The sequence below is a fragment of the Misgurnus anguillicaudatus genome, chromosome 15 (assembly GCF_027580225.2).
Source record: "Misgurnus anguillicaudatus chromosome 15, ASM2758022v2, whole genome shotgun sequence".
In the NCBI taxonomy this organism is placed as follows: domain Eukaryota; kingdom Metazoa; phylum Chordata; class Actinopteri; order Cypriniformes; family Cobitidae; genus Misgurnus; species Misgurnus anguillicaudatus.
The window spans coordinates 35,574,685-35,600,505 of record NC_073351.2 but is presented as its reverse complement, the minus strand read 5'-3'; the positions used below and the strand labels follow the sequence as shown (position 1 = coordinate 35,600,505).

The 25,821-nt window shown below is 37.2% G+C and overlaps 3 protein-coding genes across 3 annotated transcripts in view; 1 reads left to right on the top strand and 2 right to left on the bottom strand.

The window, feature by feature from the left end:
* The window catches only part of otogl (otogelin-like), a 61,403-nt gene extending 49,715 nt beyond the window's left edge, over nucleotides 1-11,688 (bottom strand). The window contains exons 1-12 of the mRNA XM_073853887.1: nucleotides 11,039-11,688; nucleotides 10,542-10,584; nucleotides 10,146-10,191; nucleotides 9,700-9,778; nucleotides 9,511-9,603; nucleotides 7,791-7,945; nucleotides 7,562-7,683; nucleotides 7,035-7,240; nucleotides 2,475-2,599; nucleotides 2,252-2,358; nucleotides 1,769-1,875; nucleotides 1,568-1,693 (exon numbers count right to left, since the gene is read on the bottom strand). Of these exons, the coding sequence (XP_073709988.1) occupies nucleotides 1,568-1,693; nucleotides 1,769-1,875; nucleotides 2,252-2,358; nucleotides 2,475-2,599; nucleotides 7,035-7,240; nucleotides 7,562-7,683; nucleotides 7,791-7,945; nucleotides 9,511-9,603; nucleotides 9,700-9,778; nucleotides 10,146-10,191; nucleotides 10,542-10,584; nucleotides 11,039-11,111 (1,282 nt within the window). The 5' untranslated portion in view covers nucleotides 11,112-11,688. The remainder of the gene's footprint in view (nucleotides 1-1,567; nucleotides 1,694-1,768; nucleotides 1,876-2,251; nucleotides 2,359-2,474; nucleotides 2,600-7,034; nucleotides 7,241-7,561; nucleotides 7,684-7,790; nucleotides 7,946-9,510; nucleotides 9,604-9,699; nucleotides 9,779-10,145; nucleotides 10,192-10,541; nucleotides 10,585-11,038) is intronic.
* Nucleotides 11,689-11,983: 295 nt separating this feature from the next.
* gcsha (glycine cleavage system protein H (aminomethyl carrier), a) lies at nucleotides 11,984-14,275 on the top strand. Its single transcript, XM_055173649.2, has 5 exons — nucleotides 11,984-12,187; nucleotides 12,412-12,491; nucleotides 12,569-12,632; nucleotides 13,142-13,273; nucleotides 13,496-14,275. Exons 1-5 carry the CDS (start codon nucleotides 12,034-12,036, stop codon nucleotides 13,591-13,593), a joined length of 528 nt encoding a protein of 175 aa, XP_055029624.2. The 5' UTR covers nucleotides 11,984-12,033; the 3' UTR covers nucleotides 13,594-14,275.
* A 1,140-nt stretch (nucleotides 14,276-15,415) lies between these two features.
* On the bottom strand, nucleotides 15,416-22,838 carry LOC129418771 (deoxyribodipyrimidine photo-lyase). Its single transcript, XM_073853884.1, has 8 exons — nucleotides 22,240-22,838; nucleotides 20,616-21,372; nucleotides 19,721-19,893; nucleotides 18,672-18,756; nucleotides 18,353-18,585; nucleotides 17,991-18,185; nucleotides 17,598-17,823; nucleotides 15,416-17,405 (listed from the first exon to the last, which is right to left on the bottom strand). Exons 1-8 carry the CDS (start codon nucleotides 22,462-22,464, stop codon nucleotides 16,876-16,878), a joined length of 2,424 nt encoding a protein of 807 aa, XP_073709985.1. The 5' UTR covers nucleotides 22,465-22,838; the 3' UTR covers nucleotides 15,416-16,875.
* Nucleotides 22,839-25,821: the final 2,983 nt, after the last annotated feature.

Here is a 25,821-nt window from a genome sequence, read left to right as displayed (position 1 = left end):
AAGGCTCTTTGTTTGAGAACTACTTCTTCCGCCACGGATTTGAGAGCGGCCAGAATGACAGGTAAAACTTTTGGCTGCTTTGAAGCTCATAACAACTCAATGCACGGAAAAGCCGTTACTTTATATTACCGTTTCTTGGTCACAAAGTGTAGTTTTAAGATTAGTTCAGTCGAGAATGTATATGTATTATATTTAAATCTGCAGTCGATTAGTAAAGATAGCGCCTGTTTGAACGTTTGCTTAGTGAGATTCGGTACAAATGAGAACCAAAGCATGAGCGGACGTCAGTGTTCACTCGCCCCGCTGACCACCGCCCTCTCTGGGCTACATCTCTGACAGGGATTCCCCGGCTCTCATGTTGGCCTTGTTTGTTTATTTGGTGTCATGATCAAACTATTACTTGTTTTTTTATTCATATTTAGTGTCTTTTGTGTTGTTATTGTTTTGGCGCGAGGTAAAAGTGAATAAAACTATACTTGTATAACGTTACTATTGCTTTCTCATTTATTCTTAACACGATACGAGCACTCGATTATTATTATTAAACTTTGTTCTTGTCAGTACTATATAAAACGTTTTTTTATAAGTGTCAGACAGATGTTTTTGCATGCTGCTTATAAATATACCAGTGGCGATATCTCATAACATGTTTTAATAGTCACGTCACGATAAAGTAAATGATCAATGTCCACATTTAAAAGCTGCGGTGCTTACCTGCATATTCACGGTGTTTTCGCGTTCTGATAAGAGATATAGCTCCAGAAAAAAATTAGTGTTTATATTCCTCTTTCCAAGTGATAATCGTCCACACGATGTGACAAGACATTTCTCCCATTAACTTTAACGTAACATCCAAGAGCGCTGATCTTTGACGGAATAATAACTTCCGATTGGGGATTCACAGACTGATTTATGAGCTAGTGAACTAATGAGACACACGGAGAGTAATTAAAAACAGGGCGTCTGTGTTTTTCCATTCAGAGATGAGCCTGTTTAAGACCTCCATTCACTAGGTGGCGGAATGATACGAAAGGTGAAGCGGTTACAGTGCCGTTATCAGCACAATATCGCATAGCTCTTAGCCAATCAGATTCGAGAACCAGAAAGAACTGTTGTATAAAAGAAAATAACATCTACTCCAGTAAATGTTTTTGACCCACCCACATTTTTTGTCTTTCGACGCCCATGTTTGAAATTGACATAAGCACAAAATGTAAACCAAGAGAAAATGTGAGTACTAATAATAGACATGTTTCCCAGCATGCACTGTGATGATCACCTCTCAAAACATTACTAAAATCATATCAAAATTACTCTTAATCTTTACATTGGGGATCCAACATGGCAGCGAGCTAGACAGACACATAACTCAGCGCTCTTTTCACAAAAAGGCATTTAAAATGTATAAATTTATTTAGCTGACTAAAGTAGGCTATATGTCCAAAATACAAAATATTAAATCATGTTTACGTCCTTGTTTAAGTAAAAAGACAATATCTGTGCTAACAGTGTTGTGTTTTATATTATACTATTGTATTTTTTATTTAAACTTGAGCACATGTCTTACCATCAGGACAATAACATCCATCAAGACAATGTAGATTGGTGCCCAAACACTCCTTGTCAAATGTGCATGTTGGTGGGCAGCAGCTGATGCAATCCCTGTGGACAAAGCTATCCTCACATCTGTCCGCTGAAACACATTACAAATGTTAACTTATGATAATGTGTGACCACAAGACTCATTGACAATTAACCATTAACTGACCGCATGTGGGAAAACTGTCCCTCCATTCTCTGACGGGGTATCCCACATGAGAACAGGCTCTTGTGTACTCAACCAAAGTCCTACAGAAAGTCTCTTCATCATCTGACCTACAAAAATATATTTATAATGTTAATAAACTTAAAAGAGACAGACTAAAGTAAAAATAGCTTTACGTCAAAAGAACGTAAAACAATATAATATAAAGTTATAAGTTTGTTAATAAGATTGAATGAAATTGTAAGGGTAGCACAGCTGTTCTGCAATCTGATCCTCTTACTGCCTCTTCAATCATCAGTCCAGTCTCAATCTGTTTATTAACTCATTTTATCACCGTAATCAAAACACACAGGAGCACGCACACACACACATATATATACTGTACATACATTCACTTCAAGGTATATTATTACTTTAATGAACATAATCCTTTTTCAATTGGGAGGTGTGGAAAAAGCTGGAAAGAAAAATTCAAGCTTGACTTACACACAGATGTCTGAAACACAGCTTACAACAAATGGATTCGGGTCAATGTTGTCATGGCAGGAGACGAAAGGAAAGAAAAGCAGGGCGCTGCACTTCTCGATGGCATCCTGAATAACACACGCATGCAAAATATGTTTTTAAGCAATTATTACATTGTTCTGTATGAGATGGATGGGTTCGAAAAAGCATGCATCAAAAAAGAAATTTGTGAATGTGACCGTACATCCATATCTGATTCAGATGAGCATGGTCCGGGGAAATCATCATCGACCTCGGGACACGCTCTCTCCTGAGGCAACTCTACCGCCCAGCTGTTCCCAAACTCATGAAGCTCTTCAGAAACTAAACCTGAAAATACATACAAGACAAGAGTGACACAACACTTTACAGTATACTGCAATAACACATAACAATTATTCATTTTTATAGTCTCTAGAACCTTTTGGGCAACAGAAGATCCTTTATGCAATACAGCCAGACAACGGTAACTTTTGACAATAGCAATTTGGCATAACATATAAGTTACTGTAGGCTATATACAGTGTTGGAAATTATTCAAACACCTGACTGATCTGAAAATATAGATTTTTTTGTCTGATTATTATTTAAGCAATATCGCTCGAGTAGGAGTGTGATATAGCTCTATATCATCACGGCTGTGATTAGGCCAGAGGCACGAGGCCGCAGGCCGAGTACCGGAGGCAATCACAGCCGTGATGATATAGAGCTATATCACACGACTCCGAGAGCAATATTGCTTTTATACAACAGTTCGACGGCACACGTTTGAAAAACGAAAACTAGAAAACAACAACAGAGTTATTTTAAAAGCCTCTTTGTTTGAGAACTACTTCTTCCGTCACGGATTTGAGGGCGGCCAGTATGACAGGTAACACTTTCGGCTGCTTTGAATCTCATATTAACTCAATGGACGGATTCGCCGTTTTTAAATATTACAATTTCTTGGTCACAAAGTGTAGTTTTAAGATTAGTTCAGTCGAGAATATATATGTATTATATTTAAATCTGCAGTCGATTAGTAAAGATAGCGCCTGTTTGAACGTTTGCTTAGTGAGATTCGGTACGAATGAGAACCAAAGCATGAGCGGACGTCAGTGTTCACTCGCCCCGCTGACCACTGACTCTGGGCTACATCTCTGACAGGGATTCCCTGGCTCTCATGTTGGCCTGCTGGTCAAAAATGAGATCAAATCAGCAGTATTTGGTGTCATGATGAAACTATACTTGTTTTCTTATTCATATTTAGTGTCTTTTGTGTTGTTATTGTTTTGGCGCGAGGTAAAAGTTAATAAAACTATACTTCTATAATGTTACAATTGGTTTACCATTTCATCTTAACGCGATACGAGCACTCGGTTATTATTAGACTTCGTTCTTGTCAGTACTATTTTTTATAAGTGTCAGAGAGATGTTTTTGCATGCTGCTTATAAATATACCAGTGGTGATATTCTCATAACATGTTTTAATAGTCACGTCGCGATTAAATAAATGATCAATGTCCACATTTAAAAGCTGCGGTGCTTACCTGCAGTTCCACGGTGTTTTCGCGTTCTGATAAGAGATATAGCTCCAGAAAAAAATTAGTGTTTATATTCCTCTTTCCAAGTGATAATCGTCCACACGATGTGACAAGACATTTCTCCCATTAACTGTAACGTAACATCCAAGAGCGCTGATCTTTGACGGAATAATAACTTCCGATTGGGGATTCACAGACTGATTTATGAGCTAGTGAACTAATGACCCACCCACTTTTTAAGACCAATGATATTGGACCCACTCACATTTTCTCTAATTTAGCAAATCTGTCTGTTCACTTTTCAGAACGCCATCAGTCAGATCCATTCCATTTGAAGAATGCCCTAATAAATTAAACACTGTTCCACGGTTTAGCTTCAGCCTTGACTTCCACGCTGCTGCTTCCACAAATCCTTTCCACTTGACTCATTCAGAGACCATATAATTTAAACTCATTTGCATGGTTTCATGCATTTTATTAGAAGGTACAGATTTTTACCTTCTTAAGTAGCCAATGTGTGTTATCTCCCTGGGTTCGAACCCATAGATATGTATAAAGGCTAGATGTGTTACGGCAGAGTCTAATGTCATCACCTGGCGGCCATCTTACCACAGGGCGCTCCCTCACTCGTAGCATTGTGTTTTAATGATGCATGTACTTTTAAATTACTATAACTTGCTAAATTTTCTACCAATTTTCAAATGGTTTGGTTTCTAACAAAGGTTATTACGTAGCTATAATTCTGGATGCTTAAATTTTTTTTGTTTAAGTATACAGTGTCATAGGTACATCTTTGACGTTTATAACAAACCAAACCGTTTGAAAATCAGTAGAAAATTAAGCAAGTTATGGTCATTTAAAAGTACACGTCGCGATTAAATAAATGATCAATGTCCACATTTAAAAGCTGCGGTGCTTACCTGCAGTTCCACGGTGTTTTCGCGTTCTGATAAGAGATATAGCTCCAGAAAAAAATTAGTGTTTATATTCCTCTTTCCAAGTGATAATCGTCCACACGATGTGACAAGACATTACTCCCATTAACTTTAACGTAACATCCAAGAGCGCTGATCTTTGACGGAATAATAACTTCCGATTGGGGATTCACAGACTGATTTATGAGCTAGTGAACTAATAAGACACACGGAGAGTGTTTAAAAACAGGGCGTCTGTGTTTTTCCATTCAGAGATGAGCCTGTTTAAGACCTCCATTCACTAGGTGGCGGAATGATACGAAAGGTGAAGCGGTTACTGTGCCGTTATCAGTACAATATCGCATAGCTCTTAGCCAATCAGATTCGAGAACCAGAAAGAACTGTTGTATGATATTTCATTATAATAGTTGCTCTGAGCACAACAAATATCACATGAAGTGAGTCGTAATGTTTTACGCCCCTTTAACTTGAATAGGTGGTATGTCCACCTTTTGCATCAAGTACATCACATTTCTCTGGCATATAGTGTCAATATATTACCTTCGAACTTAAAGGTATAGCGGAAGATTTTCTTTTTCCGGGTGGATCATCAAGACTATTGGTCATCCCAGTTGTCAATCATTCTGGTGATATGTTGAAGTAAGGTCATTGTACATGCTCGTCCCTAGGTTTGCATTCTGCCTATGCTCTTTCAGGTGTATGTGTGTGGTGAGCTACGGCTTCAGCCATTCATTGAAGCTCGCGTTCTCACCGTGTGTTTTCAAAATGTCTGAGGTTTACAAGAGAAAAAGGGTCTACAAATTGCAATCAGAGAAAGGCTTCTGAAGAAAGAAACGAGACCAGAGTGTTTTTGGGAGAATATTTCACATGCTGGCGTGCGCTAAGAACACAGGTTGGGCTTCCCAATGATGCCTAAGTTTTTACTCGACAGCTAAAGTTTGGCATGCTTTTTGAAGAAATCCATTTAAAATCACTGCTAGTAAAAGTTGATGTAAGTAATGATTAGCAATGCTAGCCCTGGCACAAGTCATGAACCGCACAGAGACAGTAAACATCTCAATGTATGAGCCATGCCGACAGCAACTTTGAAAACAGAGCGAAGAGAAGAGGCTCGTGCATGCTCTCTCTCGTGCACACGTTTAATAGGCGTTCCCTCTCAGGAGGAGGTTGAGTGTTGCACATGTGCGGTTCTTTTTAAAAATTTGGGAAAATCATATGCTATACCTTTAATCAGTAATGTTATCCCCAAGGCCATTTCTAGCCATTTTGACGCTCTAGGGCTCTCCCCCAAATATGATCATATAATTTTACATGCAATATTACATACAAAAAACACAAATCATGTAAAACATGTAAATCTTAAATGCATTAAATTCAACAAAGTACTTTAAAATAAATGTTTTACAATTTTTTCATTGTCTATCAAAGTTTTATGTAATTAATGATCAGGCAGTATCTGATCCAGATTGACAGTACTCCAGCCTCATGGTGCTAGTGCAGGTAACGTCGGTCCTGGAGTGCCGATGTCCTGCAGATTTTAGCTCTAAACCTGATGAAACCCGCCTACCGGTAGTTTTCAGGTGACTCTTCAGACCTTAATTAGTTGTTCAGGTGTGCTTGATTAGAGCTGGAGCTAAACTCTGTAGGACATCGGCACTCCAGTACCGACATTGCCTACCTTCGTGCTAGGGGAAGTGTGGAGGCGCAATCACATTTTACCAACTGCTGTCCATTCTGTTTTAAACACACAACATACATTGTTTATTTTGTTGCAGTGCTCATCTTTTTCTCATTTGAATCAGTAAAGCAGCAGTCAAAATGTATGTACTTTTTGGCGCACCTTGCAGCAGGTGGCACCTTAGGCGAGCGCCTAGTTTGCCTATGCCTAGAAATGGCCCTGGTTATCCCATGTCTTCTGCAACTCAAGCCAAAGGCTTTCCTTTGAATTTACAAGTGCAGTTTCTTTTCCAACTCACCCCAAATTTGCTCAATGGGGTTAAGGTCCAGACTTTGAGAGGTAATAAGGAAAATGACCTAAATCTTCTTATGATGGCTCTATTCTGTGGTTTATTGAGCATAATGATGACTTTGTAGATACAGTGGTGGCCATCATAAAGAGATTTAGGTCATTTTCCTGAAATGATACAAAACAAGATGATTTTGTTTGGATTAAAATTCCTGCACACATATAGAGCGTTTGCACTGCAGTGCTGGAGTGAGTGTAGTTCTGCTAAGTTTTATATAATCGGTCAAAAATGTTGTTGCTGACGGAGATGATGAGTGTGTGTCCGGATCTGTTTGTCTCACCGCGACTGCTGCCGAGATCATCCGATCCGTCATCATTATAGTTTCCACACAGACCACAAGGCCTTCCTTTGTGTTCTTCGGTCATTTTGAGGTAGACTCCAGAGCTCCCATCCCACGCCAGAGAGAAGCCAAATGTACTTTTAATCAGGATATAATCAGCCAAGCGCTCGATGAAAACATTACGAACTGTCTGCGGTAGACTCAGCCTGAAAACATGCGCACATCACAACCTACTTTACCATCTTTGATCATTGCAAAAAGCAGTTCATCAATTCAAATCTATTATTCATATCAATTTTCATAATTTTGCATTCTTGCACAATTCAGTTGGACTTCCATTTGTTTTTCTTACAAGAGTGCCGTCAACTGTGTGATTACCATCATTTATCAAAATATCTTTTTCTGTGTTTAACAGAATAAAGAAACTCATACAACTTTTTAATTTTTATGTGAATTATCCCTTTAAAAAATATCAATTTACAGTACAGTACAATAATTCATTTGTGATAAAGTATATCCCCACTTACCTATGCCCACCCTTGAGTACTTGGTAGCCGCTAATAAAGATTTCCTCTTCATTTGGAAAGAACAGACTCAAAGCACGAGAACATGAATAGACTGAACCTCGACATGAACGACTGTTATGAACCTGACAGTCACACAAAAATGAAACTTATTACTGCAAGCACTTAAATAAATGTCCATAGAAACAATTGTGCTGAATCAGACACGTGGTTGACTGCAGTTGTGACTTACCCAAACTGTATACTGTGGCTCTGTTGAATGACAGTCTTTAGCCAGGATATATGAACAGGTTCCAGGAAAATAGTAGTACATCCCATCAAAGGTCTCAAAATGATACTGACCCCATGAACGACAAATGCCATCCCTGTCCTGACCATGATTGGGAACTAATAGAAAAATATACAAAAATCCCAATTCTAACTTATTTCTTTTATTATATCACTATTAACTAATATACTCACTGTATATCCCTTACAAAAACATTATTTCACATTTATGGTACTGAATGATATACACTACAAAAAACATGCAAGTACCTGGTATGTGTGCACTGGAAAAATTTACATTTTATGTTTATTGTCTTGATTTCCAGCAGAAATATCTAATAATTCTTAAATCAAGAAAAATGTTCTAGATAAGCAAAATGCCAGTGGCGGCTCGTGACTGCTTTTCTGAAGGGCGTAAATCAAAATAAGTGTTCCGGGTGTCATGTGTGTTGCTTTTGTTTTCAAAATATGTGTTTTTTGCGTCATGTGAACCATGTGCATATCGTGTTTTGTCAAAATAAGTGCCTGCTGCATATGCATCAAAACAGTTTATGATAAAAGAGACGCTCACGTTCACAAAATACACACAAGACACTCCCTTAACAATAAACTCTGATGATAAAATTATATAAATCAAGTAAGTTTATGCCAAAACAATAAAAAAACTATGCATACTTTAAGTTTATTGAATTAAAGGTGCAGTGTGTAAATTTTAGCGGCATCTAGTGGTGAGGTTCCAAATTGCAACCAACGGCGTAGTCCACTGCTCACCCCTTACTTATGTAACACATAGAGAAGCTACGGTAGCTGTCACTGGACAACCATGTCATTGTCGGAGACAACTTAGTAAAAAATTGTCCGTTAAGGACTTCTGTAGAAAAATGGCGGCATAAAATGGGGACTTCCATGTAAGGGGACCCTTGGTGTATGTAGATAAAAAGGTCTCGTTCTAAGGTAATAAACACATAACGATTCATTATGAAAGGTCTTTGTACACACCTGTTAATATAGTTTTGTATATTATTTCGCATTTTTGTCAAAAGATCCTTCTAAAAATTACCCACTGCACCTTTAAGTTAAAGTTTAAAGTTAAAAATTTATTCTGGGGTATCTTTCTTTACCCATTTAAAGCATAAACTTAATTTTCATAAAAAACAAGAAAACAAGACTTAATATCATTTTGTTTCTCAAATATATCTTGATTTAAGAATTTGTATTTATTTATATTAAAAAACAAGACAAAAACACTAAATCAGAACTTTATTTGTTGCAGTGTGGTCCGCTTTAATTTGACATTCAATCTTCTTCAAAATTTGTGCACTGCAATATACTCAAATCAGCCTGTAATGAGTATGACTCACATTTCAATATAGTATCTTAAATAAAACCTGTTATTCTCTCGGTCACAGCGGCTGCCTGCGTTTATAGTTCTTGCTAGATTAATCACAAATACTAAAGGTCTTTGTAAGCAGCAATCTGTTCCAGCACATCTGTAATCTAATGCTACTAAATGCATTAAGAGATCCACAGATCAAACTTACTATAGATTAACTGAATCAGTGAGCAATGTGGTTTGATTTCTAGTTTTTTCCATTTCAGTCTTCCTCAGTCCCCTTTTAATGTCAACACCATTCTTCAATATCATTACAAAGAGACAGGCTTCAAACGTGTGTGCATGTGCTTACTGATTTGACAGCGATCACCGAGACCCTGGAACTGAGCACAATCACAGTGACCGCCCTCCTGGCACCAACCTCCATTAAGACACCCACAATATTCTACATCATACACAAACAAACAGTGAGTTTAAAAATAGTGAGTGGTGCACATGCAAAATTCAACTCAATATATATATATATGAAGCCATACAATACCTGTCGATGCATCTCTTGCTGTATAATTATAAAGAACTCTTCGCGGGACAGCCGAATCGGACAGCACTGCACTGAGGCTCTGCGGAGAAAGATAAAATTGACTCCCAGTCCGTGTGGTCTTATTGGTTATAGTGAAAGCGGTGCTATGTTTAGCCTGTAAGTCTGGAAGCCATATTGGTGAACCTGTCTTGGCATCTCCTCACATGGTTTTACCACCGAAGACATTTGGGACACCAGCTCTCAGTGGCAGTAGCATTTGTATAAACTTCACAAAGACAGCTTTGTCGGCATTGAGACTATTGTATCTCAGTATTTGTGTGTGTGTGTGTGTGTGTGTGTGTGTGTGTGTGTGTGTGTGTGTGTGTGTGTGTGTGTGTGTGTGTGTGTGTGTGTGTGTGTGTGTGTGTGTGGTTACTCCCTTGTTGCTTTCTCTTAAGTATACTCACCTCTTCACGGAAGAGATCTCGTTTCTGGCGCAGTGCATTAACCCTCCTTTAAACAGAGGTACAAAGAGAGCAGTATTAAAAGCGCAGCGACTGTGAGACTAAAGCTTCAGAAACACTTAAGATGCCACTCAGACGCAGTCACACTGACGGATTGCATGTATCCAGGAAACTGGTTTAATGGTTACACTCCAAAACATTGAACCAAACACTTAACATCCTGGTTGCATGCATTATCAAACTCTCTCTCTCTTCTCTTTCAAAAATAGCAGCAATTTCTTAAAGGTATAAATGCCAGCTGTGCTTTCACATTGCCTTTCTCTTTATTTAAGACATTAATTATGCAAATGAATACCCAGCAGGTTACAGAACAGCTTTAGGTGCTCATTAAACACTTACCTGGGCAATTTATTTTCTGTCCTGGATTCCTGGCAAATAAATCCTGTCAAAATTAAAATGATGTTAAACTAAACAGCATTACATTTATGACATCTAATTTGTTGCTTCATAAAAAAAATCCCTCCTATTCAAATACATGATTGCTTTTCTAAAAAAATAAAAGTTATATTTTTAAGTAGTATACTAATCCTCTCAGATAATGAAACTGCCTGTTATTAAACCTTCATTTATATAACCTTGGTTATTTTCTTCAACGACAACGAAACAGCAAACCATCTGGCAAAATGTTATCAGTACTGCAGTTATTGTATGACATTACTATAAAACCTATAAAACTACATTATTTATAATATTAAGATGCTTTAAATCGCGTAAATATCATTTATTCACGACAGTGATGCCTGATACCAAATAACCAGTTTAATTATAGTAACAATAACTGTAGCACTTTTATGATGGAAATGATGTCGATGATATAAATAAAAACATGTAAATACCTTGAAGTACAAACAGTTTAAAGATGAAAAGCGTACAGAGTGAAAACAGCTTAAAGTCCCGCTGTTCGTTCATCTCGTCCTTCAACGATCATAAAATGATGAGTTTCATTTTAGGCGTATCAATTCAAAAATCCCTGTCAAACCTGAAAAAAAAGATATTTATAGCACGAATTGATTTAAAAACATTTAATGAGGGTCAGACTGATGTAATGTTGTCTCAGAGTAGTGAAGGATAAACGTCCATCTTCTGTACGGTCAGAGGAAGAGGAGGATTACCTGCGCGCACCTGCAGCATCACGCGCACCTGCGCGCAGGCATCTTATCATCCACCTCATTTTATTGGCATAAAATAGGCTATTAAAAACTCATTATATCCTACTTTATATTATGAACTTAGTGCTTTTAAGTAGCCTAGATGAAACTAAAACTAATAAAACGGTTATTAAATTATGATCAATCGCTTTCAGTAAATAGGCTACACTTGGGACTACAGATGATGACTTCAAAAAAATCTCTATTTACTAAATCTACTTTATTTACCTAATCCAATCCTTTATTTCATTATTAATATTACATACTGTAATATATATTATATTAAAATCTATAGCTATTCATTCTTTAAAATGTAAAATCTTAATATTTTAAATATTTTATTACACCATACTTGTAAACTAATGTTAAGAATAACATATAAACAATCAAAATGGCATTTACAACCCAAAAAGCAAATAAAGAAAACTAGACAGGGGTAAAAACTAGTCAAAATAAGCCACATAAAAAAAAAAGATTTAAGTTAACGTTAATCGTGTTTACAGTTTTGTCATTAAATTAGTCAGAAATAGTCAGAAAACACTGCCGTAAGTTATCATTCTGAGCATTTTTTTTCTTTCTTTAAAAATTGTACATTTATATAAATATGACACGCACGCGGCATTCTTTGGGAGTTATGACATCATCGAAGTGCGCCGTCGTCGATTAATACACGCGTCAGCGGAATGATGGCGATGTGCAGTGTAGTGCGGTGTGTTGCTGTTAGTTTGAGCTCGACTCTGTCTCGACTTTCGCACAGAAACGCTGTGATCTCTGCTACACTGTTGGAGAGGAGATGTTTTAACAGATCCCTCAGCACCAACACCTCACTCTGTGCAGGTATTAACACTTACCAATGTTAACAGCTGCCACGATGAAAGTTTTCCATCAAACTTAATATTTACACCTTGAACTTTTCAATGCATCTAAATCTGGTAATTGACAGATTCTGGGTTAAAATGCACATTTATGTATACGAAAAAGTGTTTTATACCTGTTGACTACAATCACGTTTACATGCATTATGATTGTTTATGATGAACTTTGTGTGTCTCGCGTTACAGCGCTGAAGTTCACAGATAAACACGAGTGGGTTCGCGTGGACAGTGGCGTGGCGACAGTGGGCATCAGTAATTTTGCTCAGGTAAGTTTTAGGTGTATGTTTTTGTAGGGTGTAAGGTTGTAAAGTATGCATACTTACTGTGATTGTGATGCTTTCAGGAGGCGCTGGGGGACGTAGTGTACTGCGGGCTACCTGAAATAGGCACACAGCTCTCACAATCAGGTAAACCATTACTATCTTCTGTTAATCTACTAGTGTAAAAGTTTATGGTAATACAAAAGCTAAGTGAATTGTTGCATTAACATTAATGGGACATATCATAAAAATGTGACTTTCCATGTTTAAGTGCTATAATTTGGTCCATGTGCTTCTATTAACCTAGAAAATGTGATAAAGAACAACCCAGTAACTTAGTTTTGGTAAACCATTCTCTGCAAGCATGTGAAAAAATAGCTAATTAAAATAGCTAATTAACATCTGCCTCTTTATCTGCACTATCCAACTGCACTGCCATTTAATGCAGAGATCAGCTCATTTGCATTTTAAAGGACACACCCAAAAACAGCACATTTTTGCTCAAACCTACAAAGTGGACACTCTAATATGTTATAATAAATTATCTATTTGAGCTAAAACTTCACATACGTACTCTGGGGACAACAAAGATTTATTTGCATCTAAAAAGTGTTAATGTCCCCTTTCAAAACACATTATTTCATTTGTGTGTGCAGATGAATTTGGTGCTTTGGAGAGTGTTAAAGCAGCGAGTGAGTTATATTCTCCTCTGACGGGTGAGGTGACCCAGGTGAATGATGCCCTAGCAGACAACCCGGGACTGGTGAACAAGTCCTGCTATAAAGATGGTAAGACCAGTGTTGCGTTTCTCTAAACCTGTCTTTACTCCCGCTTGAAGGGTTTTACCTTACAATGTTTTCACTAGATTTGTCACAAAAACATGTTTAGCAGCGTGCCCAAACTATGAAAGATCCAAAAGTACCATACAATTGTTTATACTACATTAAAGTAAATAACTGTTTTGAAATGCGATAGTATGTATATACATTATATTGTGTGTTTGTTTGAAGGTTGGCTGATGAAGATGAGCGTATCAGTACCGGAGGAATTGGATGCACTAATGGATGAAGCTGCTTATGAGAGATACATCAAATCTATAGAGGACTAGGTCCCGCCATCGGCATGTGTGAATTCACGTGTGCATTTCCTTATCCAATATATCCAGTACATTTCTGTTTGTAGTTGATTTAATTTAGATATTCTTATCTGAAACACGTATCCACATCAACCCACAATCAGTGAATGAAGGGGACCACATGGACACAACGCAATGCAACAAGTAATCTGACTGGGTCGAATCTGTTATATTCAATATGTTGCTGCAGAGATCTGGAGATACACCAACATACACAGTCAGTATAACAGTTTCATCTCCTTTATAGATGTTACACTGTTCTGGTGAAAGCTTGCCATTGCGTGAAATAAGCTAAAAATAAAATGACGGAAAATATAATACTCAGTATCCGGTTGACTGAAGGGTCTGTCGGTGTTGTTTTGAGTCAGGGCTCAACAGTAAGGAAGTGTAAAGTCCGGGGCTAACGCGAGAGAGATTCCAGTTAATAAAATTGTCACTCGGTCCATTTCACTACATCAAACATTATCTAGCTTTTAACATAGACAAGGACTAAACAAAATAACAAGAATAATCTGAGAACATTTTAAACCAATCAGTATTATTTTGAACACTGTCATTGTTTAAGCAGGTGAACAGTTTCACTGATTGCTGTACTGTAGCTTTTTTGTAAAGAAAGCCTAATGTTTAATGAACATGTTGTCAGGTTAAGTAAAAATCTGCACTACTGTCCTGAAAAATCCTTATTGTTGAGCGGATGACATGAGTGGATGACATGGTAAAATGCGCTGTTTCTGTGTTGGACTCAGACTGCTAAAGCTATTAACAACAATAAACAACTGTTTAAAATTTGTGTTTGCTGTATTGCTTTCTTTTATTAACTAAAATATTGTCTTGTACAAAGATCAGGTTTTCAGTCACTAGATTGGTAAGAGCTGTGAATCGTGCTTTTTGTCTTTGGCTCTACTGAATGAATCTTCAACGGGGGGTTTGTGGTGACTGAGGGGTCCTCCAAATATTTTTTGAATTTAAAATAATTATTTTAGAAAAATGAAATTATGCATTAAGCAATAAATGCATTAGCCCTTTAACTGGTGCAGCCCTTTTTGAGTGGGGTGGTGGTGAAAATGTAATACACCTTCAAATTAATATAACATTTTTTTTGTCTAGAAGCCTAATTTTGGTCTTGTTTTAAATAAGACACTTTAACGTTTTTTTTTTTCCGGAAGTGTCTGGAGGTGAAAATATAATTTTTTATAGCAGTTTACATTTATTTGTAATAAATAAAAAATGCAATGCAGTATTATTTTTAATATATAAAATTAGCAAAAAACTGAGGGTTGTTCCATACTCTTGTCACAAATGAATAAATTACAGTTACTGCATTATTATTACTGCTAAAAGGTTTTGAAATATGAAAACGACATTCTTAGACCTTTCCAACAATATATAGATGGTTGTGATAGATTAACATTTACATTAAAAATAATGAAGTAAACTTGGGTGTCCCACTCACGGGACAGCACCAGTTTAATAATCGTCTTATAAAAATTATAAAAAGCTTGATTGAAATGAACGCTCCCATATAAAATGAATGAAATTAAGGTTTCCCTGTTAATATCTATTCAGTGAATTTAAAATGTTTTGTAGTATGTTGTATGTGTTGATACAAAAATATATATTTATAATATGTATGTAATAAAATATATATTAATATATTTGTAACGTAACCATGATAAAGTATGTAAATCCAGTCTTAATTTGATAATGTACTGGGGGTCCTTCCTCCTCCTCTCTGTACATTAAGGGGTCCTCGGTCTAAAAAAGGTTGAATACCTCTGCTGTATCTGTTCTGATATAAAAACATCAAGAAAGTTAAATGACATAAAAAGGGGTTGGTTACAGCTGCATGTCACAATCTGATCATGCAAATTGATTATATACAAATTATACTTTTTGATCTCTCAGATAGAGATCTAAGCATTAGACATGACCTGAGTCTCTTTCAATGCAAGTCTGAGATCAATTTATTGCAACCAGCCAAATATCAGATAGCTTATAAAGTAATAGCACACTTCTAAACAGTACATGTGATTTGAGGTATCATTTGTGTCTCTATCACAAATTATAAGGAAAACTATGTCAAACCATTGTTGTTTACAGTATGTTAAAGCTTTCACTAAAGTAAATGTATGCTTTATTGTAAACATAGCCTTTAATATGTAAACACAACATATTTTCCACCTAGCTACAACCTCTATACTGCAAAAAAAAATAATTTTCAAGAAAAAAAATCTTAGTATTTTTGTCTTGTTTTCAGTAAAAATATCTAAAAATTCTTAAATTAAGGTTCTTTTTCTTGATGAGCAAAACGATCCAAGAAAACAAGTCCAGGTTTCAGACCAAAAATATCAAATTTAAGGTGATTTTGTGCATAAAACAAGCAAAAAATCTGCCATTGCGGTAAGCAAAAAATCTTGAACACTTTTCTTAAACACTAAATTCAAGAAAAATTAAAAAAAAAACATTTGCTTACCCCATTGGCAGACCCTTTTGCTTGTTTCATGCACAAAATCAATCAAATTTGACACCTTTGGTCCAAAAACCAGACCTATTTTCTTGGATCGTTTTAAGAATTTTTAGATATTTTTACTGAAAACAATTGAAAATAATTTTTTGCAGTGTAGTCGTACTTGTAAACATGACTTTGTAAAATGCACTTGATTTTAGCTCATTGACTAAATGTTACATTTCTAAGTTTGAATAAAAGCGAAGGCTAGATAAAAAAATGTAAATTGTAAACCCAACCCTGAGATTAAGCCTGTCACAGTATCAAACTTTCACTACACGATTCCCGTTGCCAAGAGCTCACGGAAAACAATATTATCACAATATATATTGATTAAATAAATTAACAATGCTTTTAATTAAATTTAGCTAAAGTATTGTTTGTTTTATTTATTTTAGGACAATAAATTATACTTAAAAAAAAAAGAGTAGGGAGGCAGAAAAACACCACTCTGGCTCTTAAGGTAAAAATGTCAATGATTGCTGATTTTTTTACGATATTGACATGTGTGGTATTTCCGTGATATCTGAAAACATTTGGTGTTTATGTTATGGTATTGTCAATACTGGTATATTGTGACACCCCTACCTGAGATACAAGCAATACTAGCTTAGGCATGAGTAAAAAAACCTAAACAGATTCTTTGTAGAATAATAACCAACAAAAGTAAATAAAGTTTCAATAAATATTCCTCTAACAAATGTGTAAACAATCATTTTAAAAGAGTGGAAAGGTTTACAGTTAATCTGTTATTTGTGGGGAATGGCGACACCTCCAGGCACTTTGCTGTAAGTGTCTCTGGTTGAGGTCCGCCTGGCCCGTCCTCGTGATGCTGTGGGGGGAGGCAGACCCTCCAGAAGACGACAGTCTCTCTCTAACCTCTCTCTACGCTGTGCATTCTCACTCATCACACTGGCCGTGAAGTCTCGCTCATTCAAAAAAGCGATGGTTTCATCACGCTTACGGCTGACGTAACCCTTTAACACGGCACTGTGCGGGTTGCTTTGACCGTCTGGACCATCAAACTGATGTTTGAACTCCATGCGTGTGATTACTGGAAGGAGGAACCCCGACCCTTCACAAATCATAACGTCCTCTCGACCATCTAAAGCTTCATGCACGAGTCTGGGAGGCAGAGGGACCAGATCACAGCCTGAGCGCTGGTCTACAAACTCTTTAAAACACCTTCTCACAGACGTGACATCCTGAAGAGACTGTGCACGTCGCTCCTCAAGATCAACAACAGTCCGTTCTGGGTAATTTTCCCCTAAGATCACACCTGGATACAGAGTAGGGAAGAGATTAGAAGCGAATAAAGGAAGCAAATTTTAAGATATGTCAGTACAAGATGCTTTTAAATGAAGGCATCTCAAACATGCATTTTAGTCTGGGACTAGGATAAGCCCTGCCCCTTAAAGTTTGTAGTGATGTTGACTAAAGTACATTTTATTTCAAGTAACATCAATCACACCTGCTCTTCGCAGCATTGAGGCTGGACATTTCCAGGGTTTATGGATGAGGTCATCAGGAAGATCCTTTAGTTCAGGACACCACTGCCGCACATAATTCCCATAGGGGTCGCAGGTCAGCGCTGCATCAACAGGATGCATGACGAAATTCCAGTGATCCAGACCACACATTCCTCCATTTTGCCACATCATTGCATCTATGGCCACATCAGCATCTACCAGCGTATCCTATACAGAGAGAGAGAGCCTTGAGCAATGTTGTGTTAATCCTCAAGATCATTTCTGCTAGGTCTCAGGGAATTCTTCACAACTTAAATAAAACAAAATTTTCTCTAAGCATTATTAAACTGGAAGTAAAAAGGTTTTGGATATATTCAGCACTAAATAGCCCTTACCTGAAACCAGCGATATCCTTCCTGCCAAGGTAAATGCAGATAGGCAATGAGGAAGGAGGCCACCACGTGTCTCATGTAGTTGTTCATCCAGCCGGTTTGCCACAGTTGTCTCATCGCTGCATCTACCAGCGGGTATCCTGTGCCCCCACGTTGCCATGCTTTCAGATGAGTGCGATCTGAACTCCAGCGGAGAGCCTGCACATAAATAAACATTATACACGTGTAATAAATACAATTTCATCACAATGCTTCAACATTTTTATACAGTTTCTTGATGGTTGCTCTGATCGAAAGTGCTCAGATTTAGCTCTAACTTGAGAAACACACACACACACACACACGTGAATAAATGTGAATCTTGCCCTGTATGGTGGTCTGACCGACTCCCAGGGCAGGTCTGGAAAAAGACAAAGCTGCCAGTACGCCAGATCCCTCCAGGCTAGTTTGCGCTGGAATTTCGGAGGTCGGCAGCGAGCCCCACGGGCATCCCATAACACCCAGCGTGCACTCAGCTGCCCGAAGTGCAGATAGGGAGACAGAGAGCTGGTGTTTGGGGAATCTGCTCGACTTGAGTCCTTCTCATACCGGTACACACCTACAAAGACATCATATGAAAATAGTAAATCGGTTTGTGATGTAACTACATTAAAGTGCGTGCCCTGCTGGAAACGTATCTCTCACCATCTCGTAGGAAAGCCTCAAGACAAGCATGTGCCCCTTCCTCACTGAAGTCCCATGAGCTCCGAATGTTCACAGCCCAGTCGATCTGTCAGTACCACAATATATAAATGCCAACATAGAGAGTAACTGTGCGTTCACACCAGACAAATAAATTACACTATTCGTGCATAGTTGGGCGCTTGAACATTTTGAGTTAACTCGCTTCATGCGCACATGAAATTCATACGCGAATATGCTTAATTTGCCACCTTTAGCTAGCTTGTGGTCTAATATGTATACATATAAATCAAATTAAGTAAAGAGCGTTTTTTTCAACTTACCAGATTGTCCGACCTCCTCGCTCACTTTCTTCCACGCAAGATCCTTTTTATTACTGTTTCTATAAAAGTACAAAGATGTGTCGTACAGTTTCGGGTGTCCACATACAGCGACAATGATTTTGTCCTCAATTGTCGTTTCGTATTTCTGCCTTTGCTCGCAACGTCGTAATCACGGCACTACTATAGCAAGCTCCTGATTGGTTAACGCAGCGTGAATATCCGGCAAAGTTTAGATTTTCCAATTTGCGTGATTCATTAAAGCCCAAAACGCTTAATTCGAACAAAACGCATAATTTCTGTTGCCTCATTTGCCCGAATTGCGCCACAGGATGTCTATCGCGCCTTTGCATTGACTTAAAACTTAAATCACTTGCACTTCATGCATTATTCGCGTCTCTTGCAAACGCACCATTACTATAAAGGGACCCCTTTATAAAAAAAATTAAATTGACACTTTTTACAAACGTACATTAATTTCTTACTTTTTTGGCATACAAAATGAGACATTAGGCTGAATGTCAGATACTGGCAGCCTCAGTCCCTATTCACTTTAATCTTGTTTTTTACATATAGTACATACTGTGGATGAGCCACAACAGATAAGATGATAATATAATAATAAGATAAAAAGATAGATAATATAGACATCAGACACTTTTCTTGGTAATCCATATCTGTAATATAAATCAGTATTTTTGCATTTTATTAGTGGTGGATTGGACATCTTACCTCAGTGCCATCTTTTCTGCGGGGCATACGTGCCAGCCCCAGGTCTACGAGTGGGCATCCCTGAGGCCATGATGAGGGAACAGGCAGAGTGCCAGGGGAATCCAGCGGAGTACTCGGTGAACTGACAGGATTCTGCTGACAGCAGCTCATGAAGTGGGAAACAGAACCAATACCTGCAAATGAATAAAGTCCACTCTTTTAAAACATTTACAAAGTAAAGAGAAGGTTTGATGTTATGTTAAGCTCTATCAAAAGAACATGTGGCCTAATGTTGATTGCAAATCATTTTCGAAGAGAATTATGAATATAATACTTGATAAAAAAAATATGAGCCTCGCTTTCAGCTTTAAAAATAGAAAATGCCATTTACGGCTTTACAGAAATTAAAATACTGGTTTGCAATAACTGAATGTTTTTATTATTTAAATGTTATGTATAGTGAATGGTTTAGGACAATGTAGATAGCAGTTAGACTGGTGGTACATGAATGTTATTGCCTGTGAGTGCACGAGTGTTTGCATGTCCTATGATGTGCACTGGTTTTAATTATTTTAAAAACGTATGCATTATCATATCACACATCAAATGCATGAATCTGCATTATTTAAAAAAGCTATTGCAAATGCATTTTATTTTATTCTGTGCATCCCTAATGGCTTTGTAAAGTACAATTGTGTTTGTGATTTAACAACCTGATACATAAATAAACTCTAACCATTCCTTCACACACCATTCATTTACATTACAAAAATCACTTTATCCTTACGGTGCATTACAATAAATCAATTTTTTGTATGTAAACATCAGTATGTGTGTTTCCTGGGTTGGAACCCATAACATTTTTCACTGCTAACACAATGCATACCACTGAACTATACAGGATCACTGTACCCACCTCTTAGTCCAACACCCCGCGTGGTGACCGTGTATGGGTCTCTTAGACAGTAGGAGTGGTAGACGTGGCACTTAATTCCTTGTTTTTCCAGTGTCTCCCACACGTTGTCATCTCGTTCCTTCAGCCACGGCTCATACAGGGCAGTTGCCACAACTGATCCTGCCCCTGTCTCTGCTATCAACCCCTGCAGCGTCACCAAACATGACGCCTCTGCCTTACGGGTCACCAGATGGCTCCCACGCTGCTCAAGAGAGACGTTAAGACTCACGAGCGCATGATGCAGCCAGTATTTTGATGCTCCACCAGCTGCGACGGTGACCCCCGGACCCTCTTCCTCCACCTCATTCCACAGGTACACAGGTATGATTGGTGCTCCAAGCTCCAGGCAACCAATCAGAGCAGGGTTATCCCGCATACGGAGGTCCCGTCTAAGCCACAGTAGAACCGGCCGTGGGCCTGATGGGTTCTTCAACAAATTCTGCTTTTTACGTTGACGGCGCCTCTGTGACCTTGATTGGTCAGCGTTTTTGACTTGAATGCTGTTGTCGTTGTTCTCACCCAAATGTCGTTTGGGATTTTTCTCCTTTATAGTAGACGTGGTTTTATGTGGTGCAGTGTCTATGGTACATTTTGAGATCAGCTGTTTCTCCGGTTCATTTTTGAAAGTCACACGAGGATGATGATCTGAGGTCTGCATCTCTTGTTTGCTTTCATGAAGAGAAAGTGTTAGTGCCAACTCCAATTCATCTTCTTCATCCTGCAACAGCAACAAACTAATCCTTTACAACATGAAACGCCCAAAAATCAGAAGCTCAAATGACAAAAAAACTGAACTTAATCTGAATCACAGAGCTTTGTCTGGAAAAGACATTTTAAAATACCATGATATTCCAGAAATCCAATGACCCGTGGGATCCCTGTTCTTGAATATCAATGAGAAAAAAAGAGCAATTGCAAACTTTTGCTCAAGTCTCCTGGGTCCCAGATATTTGAGAAAAGACCCAGAAATATCACAAATGTAGGGCTGTATAACAGAATAAATTACATCATGTATATTGTGTATAATAATTATGTATATATAAATACACATACATGCATTATATATAATTATTTTTTCATTTTTATAAGAAATATTTATTTACATTTTTATATTTATATATAATTTATATTATTTATAAATATGAATACTTAATATATAATATGTCTTAATTATACATGCAGGCGTGTGTGTGTATTTATATACATGACTATTATCACACACATTTATGATGTAAACAAAAACTTTTATTCTACAAACGATTAAAAAAAATGCAGCCCTACAAATGTCCCCATTAAGAGTTTCACAAGAAATCGATCGTATTGATGCTTTCAGTATCCACTTTGACTTTCTCATAAAAATGTACACAAATATAGATTATTTTAGTTACATCTACATTCATTTTACAGCTTTATAATCTTAATGCATTTTAACAATTGTCTCCTGCATGATATTTTTCTTTCACTTAAGCAATTACAGGGAAAACAAGTAAGATTAAGTTAATACTATAATGTAAAATCTATGAGCAAACTGTAAGCAATACAGTTAAGATGTCTGAGTCTGACATACCACCATAAACTACATTACCTTTGAGAAATAGTCCAGAAACATGACAGTCAGTTGACTGTGGAGATGTTCATGTGCAGGTAAAAGAGGTTTGATCAGGTCCAGAAACAGTGTACGGGTGTCTGTGTCCCCCAGCAATGACAAACAGAGACAGAAAAACCCGTCCGGATCTTCACGACCCAGTATCAGCTCTCTTACCAACTCTCGGACCTGATCAATGACTTTCATATCTCCGACTACAGACATCACTATCACTTGAGCTGTCACTTTTCAACGTAGTAATCATACACGACTTATTTATTATTTGTAAAAACTGGAACACGTCATCATAAATAAAAACTCCCAACAGGTGCGAAACGACACAAAGCAGCAGCAGCAACCTACGTTACAAAACCGATGAAGGACTGTTTGGTATGTGAACGTGTTACACAAGCTGCTCATACCGGGTTTCATAACGCTTCTCTGCTGCTTATTATTCATCGACATTTAAATTTTAAAATATATAATGACATATAATAACATCATTTAAGAATCATTTTTGTATTAAAAACAAACTTTAGTATCATAAACATTTTGATTACGTGACAGCGAGAGACTGTAGAGAGGCGGTCCTATTCGAACAGATTGACCAATCATCGCTTTCAACTATAGCGGGCGGTCCTTCTTTAGCAGTTTGACCAATCCGAGAGCTTATACAACACACAGTAAGCTTGTTCAACTTCATTCTTCATTCATGCATGAAGTGACACACGGATGACATCAAAGTACCGCGAGAGCGATTCGAAGTTAGACTTATCCGTATGATTTCTTCCATTGCTCTCGCGGTACCTCCACGTCATGTGCTTGTCCGTTCTTGCGGCGCCGCATGAAGTCGAACACACTTAGTATGATGGCCAATCAGATGCATAGGACTAAAGCACATTTTCTCCAAGTACCGCGAATTCCATACTATTTAGTGTTACGTTACTGTGTTAAATTTACCAATCGGATAGACACACATGGTGCTTGGCAAGTAACTTATGGTAAGATGTAATTATTGGATAATTAATGGATTATGGATAATGATTCGTATCAATTTATTTGATAAATTAATATTGGATCCCACCGCGTAAATGGCTAAACACGACCCCGTTTCAATTATGTTATTGTTGTGGTAAATTCTGAATTAAAAATTAATGAATTTGCAGAGGCGGACACTACTTAAGTATTTTTACTTTCTACATAAAAGTACATTCGTACTTTTACTCAAGAAAAGTAAAAGTACACAATGTTATGTAATTAGGTATTAAATAAATTTTAATATGCAATATAAAAGGAATAGTATGATTCTATGCTTTAGAATGTAGTGAACATTTTTTAGTAAAGTAAACATTTTCCCAAGACAAACACTCTGATTAAGCACAAATGCTTGGAAAATATAACTAAAATACTCAAGTAGTGTCCACCTCTGTGAATTTGTAAACATCCAGGACCATACAGATACATATAATTTTAATGCATATATACATATATGTAAGGTATAATCCACGGCTAGCCATGCATTATATATATATATGTGTATGTGTGTGTGTGTGTGTATATATTTATATATACAAATATATATACAAATTCTTTTTTATTTGTAATAAAATGCATAATAGGTTTATTCTATCTATAAACTGAATTCACTTTCTTTGAAGTTCAGACATAGAAAAAACAATCACAAAGACACACACACACACACAGTGTGATGTGAAACAATGTGTTACTATCTTTTCTTTCATCTGTATTGACTTACAAGTGGACTAAAGCCTTTCTAAAGAGGAACAAATAGCTTTAAAATGAAAATTGAACAGAGGGCTGGTGCTTGAGGACAGTGTAATCAATAATGTTTAGACGGCAGAACAAGTCTAACAGACAGCAGATCAATAGAAAAGACCCCCCCACCTCACCACTGACCTCATCGTATGATCTGATCAAGTCTTTATTTAAAGCTCACGGCCAGAGAGAGAGAAAGAGAGAGAGCAAGCAGCGATCCAATTCATGGGAAAAAAGACTTCTGAATTAAAAACTAATGTGGTCCTCAAGACATAAAACTGAGATTTTTAAATAAATGTGAGTGGCGCATGTACGAGCTAAGCGTGCCTACACAGTGTCGGCTTGACAACTTTAGTAGTATTTATTTCTCTGAGTGGTCTGTAGGGCATAACATGCGTACTGTAACCTGTATTTAAGTCTACACGATAGTCTGGTTACTACACTGTAAACAATTCTGTAGAAATTACAGTATTATTGGCAGCTGTTTGTCAGTAACTTTCTGTAGATTTAAAGGGGACATATCATAAAAAAATCAGAATTTTTCCATGTTTAAGTGCTATAATTGGGTCTCCAGTGCTTCTATCAACCTAGAAAATGTGAATAAGATCAATCCATTAACTTTTTTTGATAAGTTTTGATAAACCATTCTCTCCAAGCATGTGAAAAAATAGGTCATTGAATTTTGGCTCCCCTTGTGATGTCAGAAGGGGATAATACCACCCCTTAATCTACACTATCCAACCACGGCACTGCCATTTAGTGCAGAGATCAAATAATTAGCATTTTAAAGGACACACCGAAAATGCAAAGTTTTGCTCAAACCTACAAAGTGGCAATTTTAACATGCTATAATAAATTATTTATATGATATTTTGAGATAAAATTTGCACTTTGGGTGTGAAAAGTCCCCTTTAAATGAATGTTATTTACTGGCAACAGTTTGTTCAAAGTTAAATAAACATGAAACATTCTGGGAACCAAAATCTGAAGGAAAAAACAGAAAAGGGTTGATGAGGATTTCTTGTTCCCAGAATGTTTCTGACTAGTGAAAAATGTTATCTTAAGCACCTTTGGTACTATTGCCTCCGTATGACAAATCGCTTTATTGTTTCCTAATCTTTGTAAGTAGCTTTGGATAAAAGCATCTGCTAAATGCCTTAATGTAAATGTTATATCACATTTTATCAGCCCCTGTGTAAAAACCACCAAACAGAGCGCTCTGAAAAGTCATAGCAAGCCAATTCCAACAAGCAGCATTATACGATTAACCATTATGTCATTCAGAATGAAATACAGTATGCTGAAATTTAATGCTTGGGGTTAAGGAGCACAACACTTTCGGGTTAGGGTAGACACTTTATTTACACAAATAAATGAGGGACTGACACATAGTCTGTGTAATAAATGCTTTTTGTACACTAAAATAATAAATATATAGTATCACAATCCAAACATTCATTTCATTTTCAAGGCTTATTTAGAATCACTAATGAAAGCCCAATAGGATTCGATAGGATGCTGAGGGACTGAAAGCAAATAAAAGGATGAGTAAAGGAAATAAACCTATCAAGACATGTACGTGAAGTCTTAATGGCTCGTGTTGCCATGGGAATACGAGGACTGATTTCAATTGGTTGCTTTGAGCCTGACCTCGAGTTTTACTGAATGTTCATATACAGCCACATGATGTAAAAGATCTCCCCGGTGTTGCTGGTCTCAACCAAGACTATTCCTATAAAAATCTTGTGTTAAATCTAATGGTACTGTGCAATATTTACCGTTCATTCCGGTTCTATTGTGTTTTTT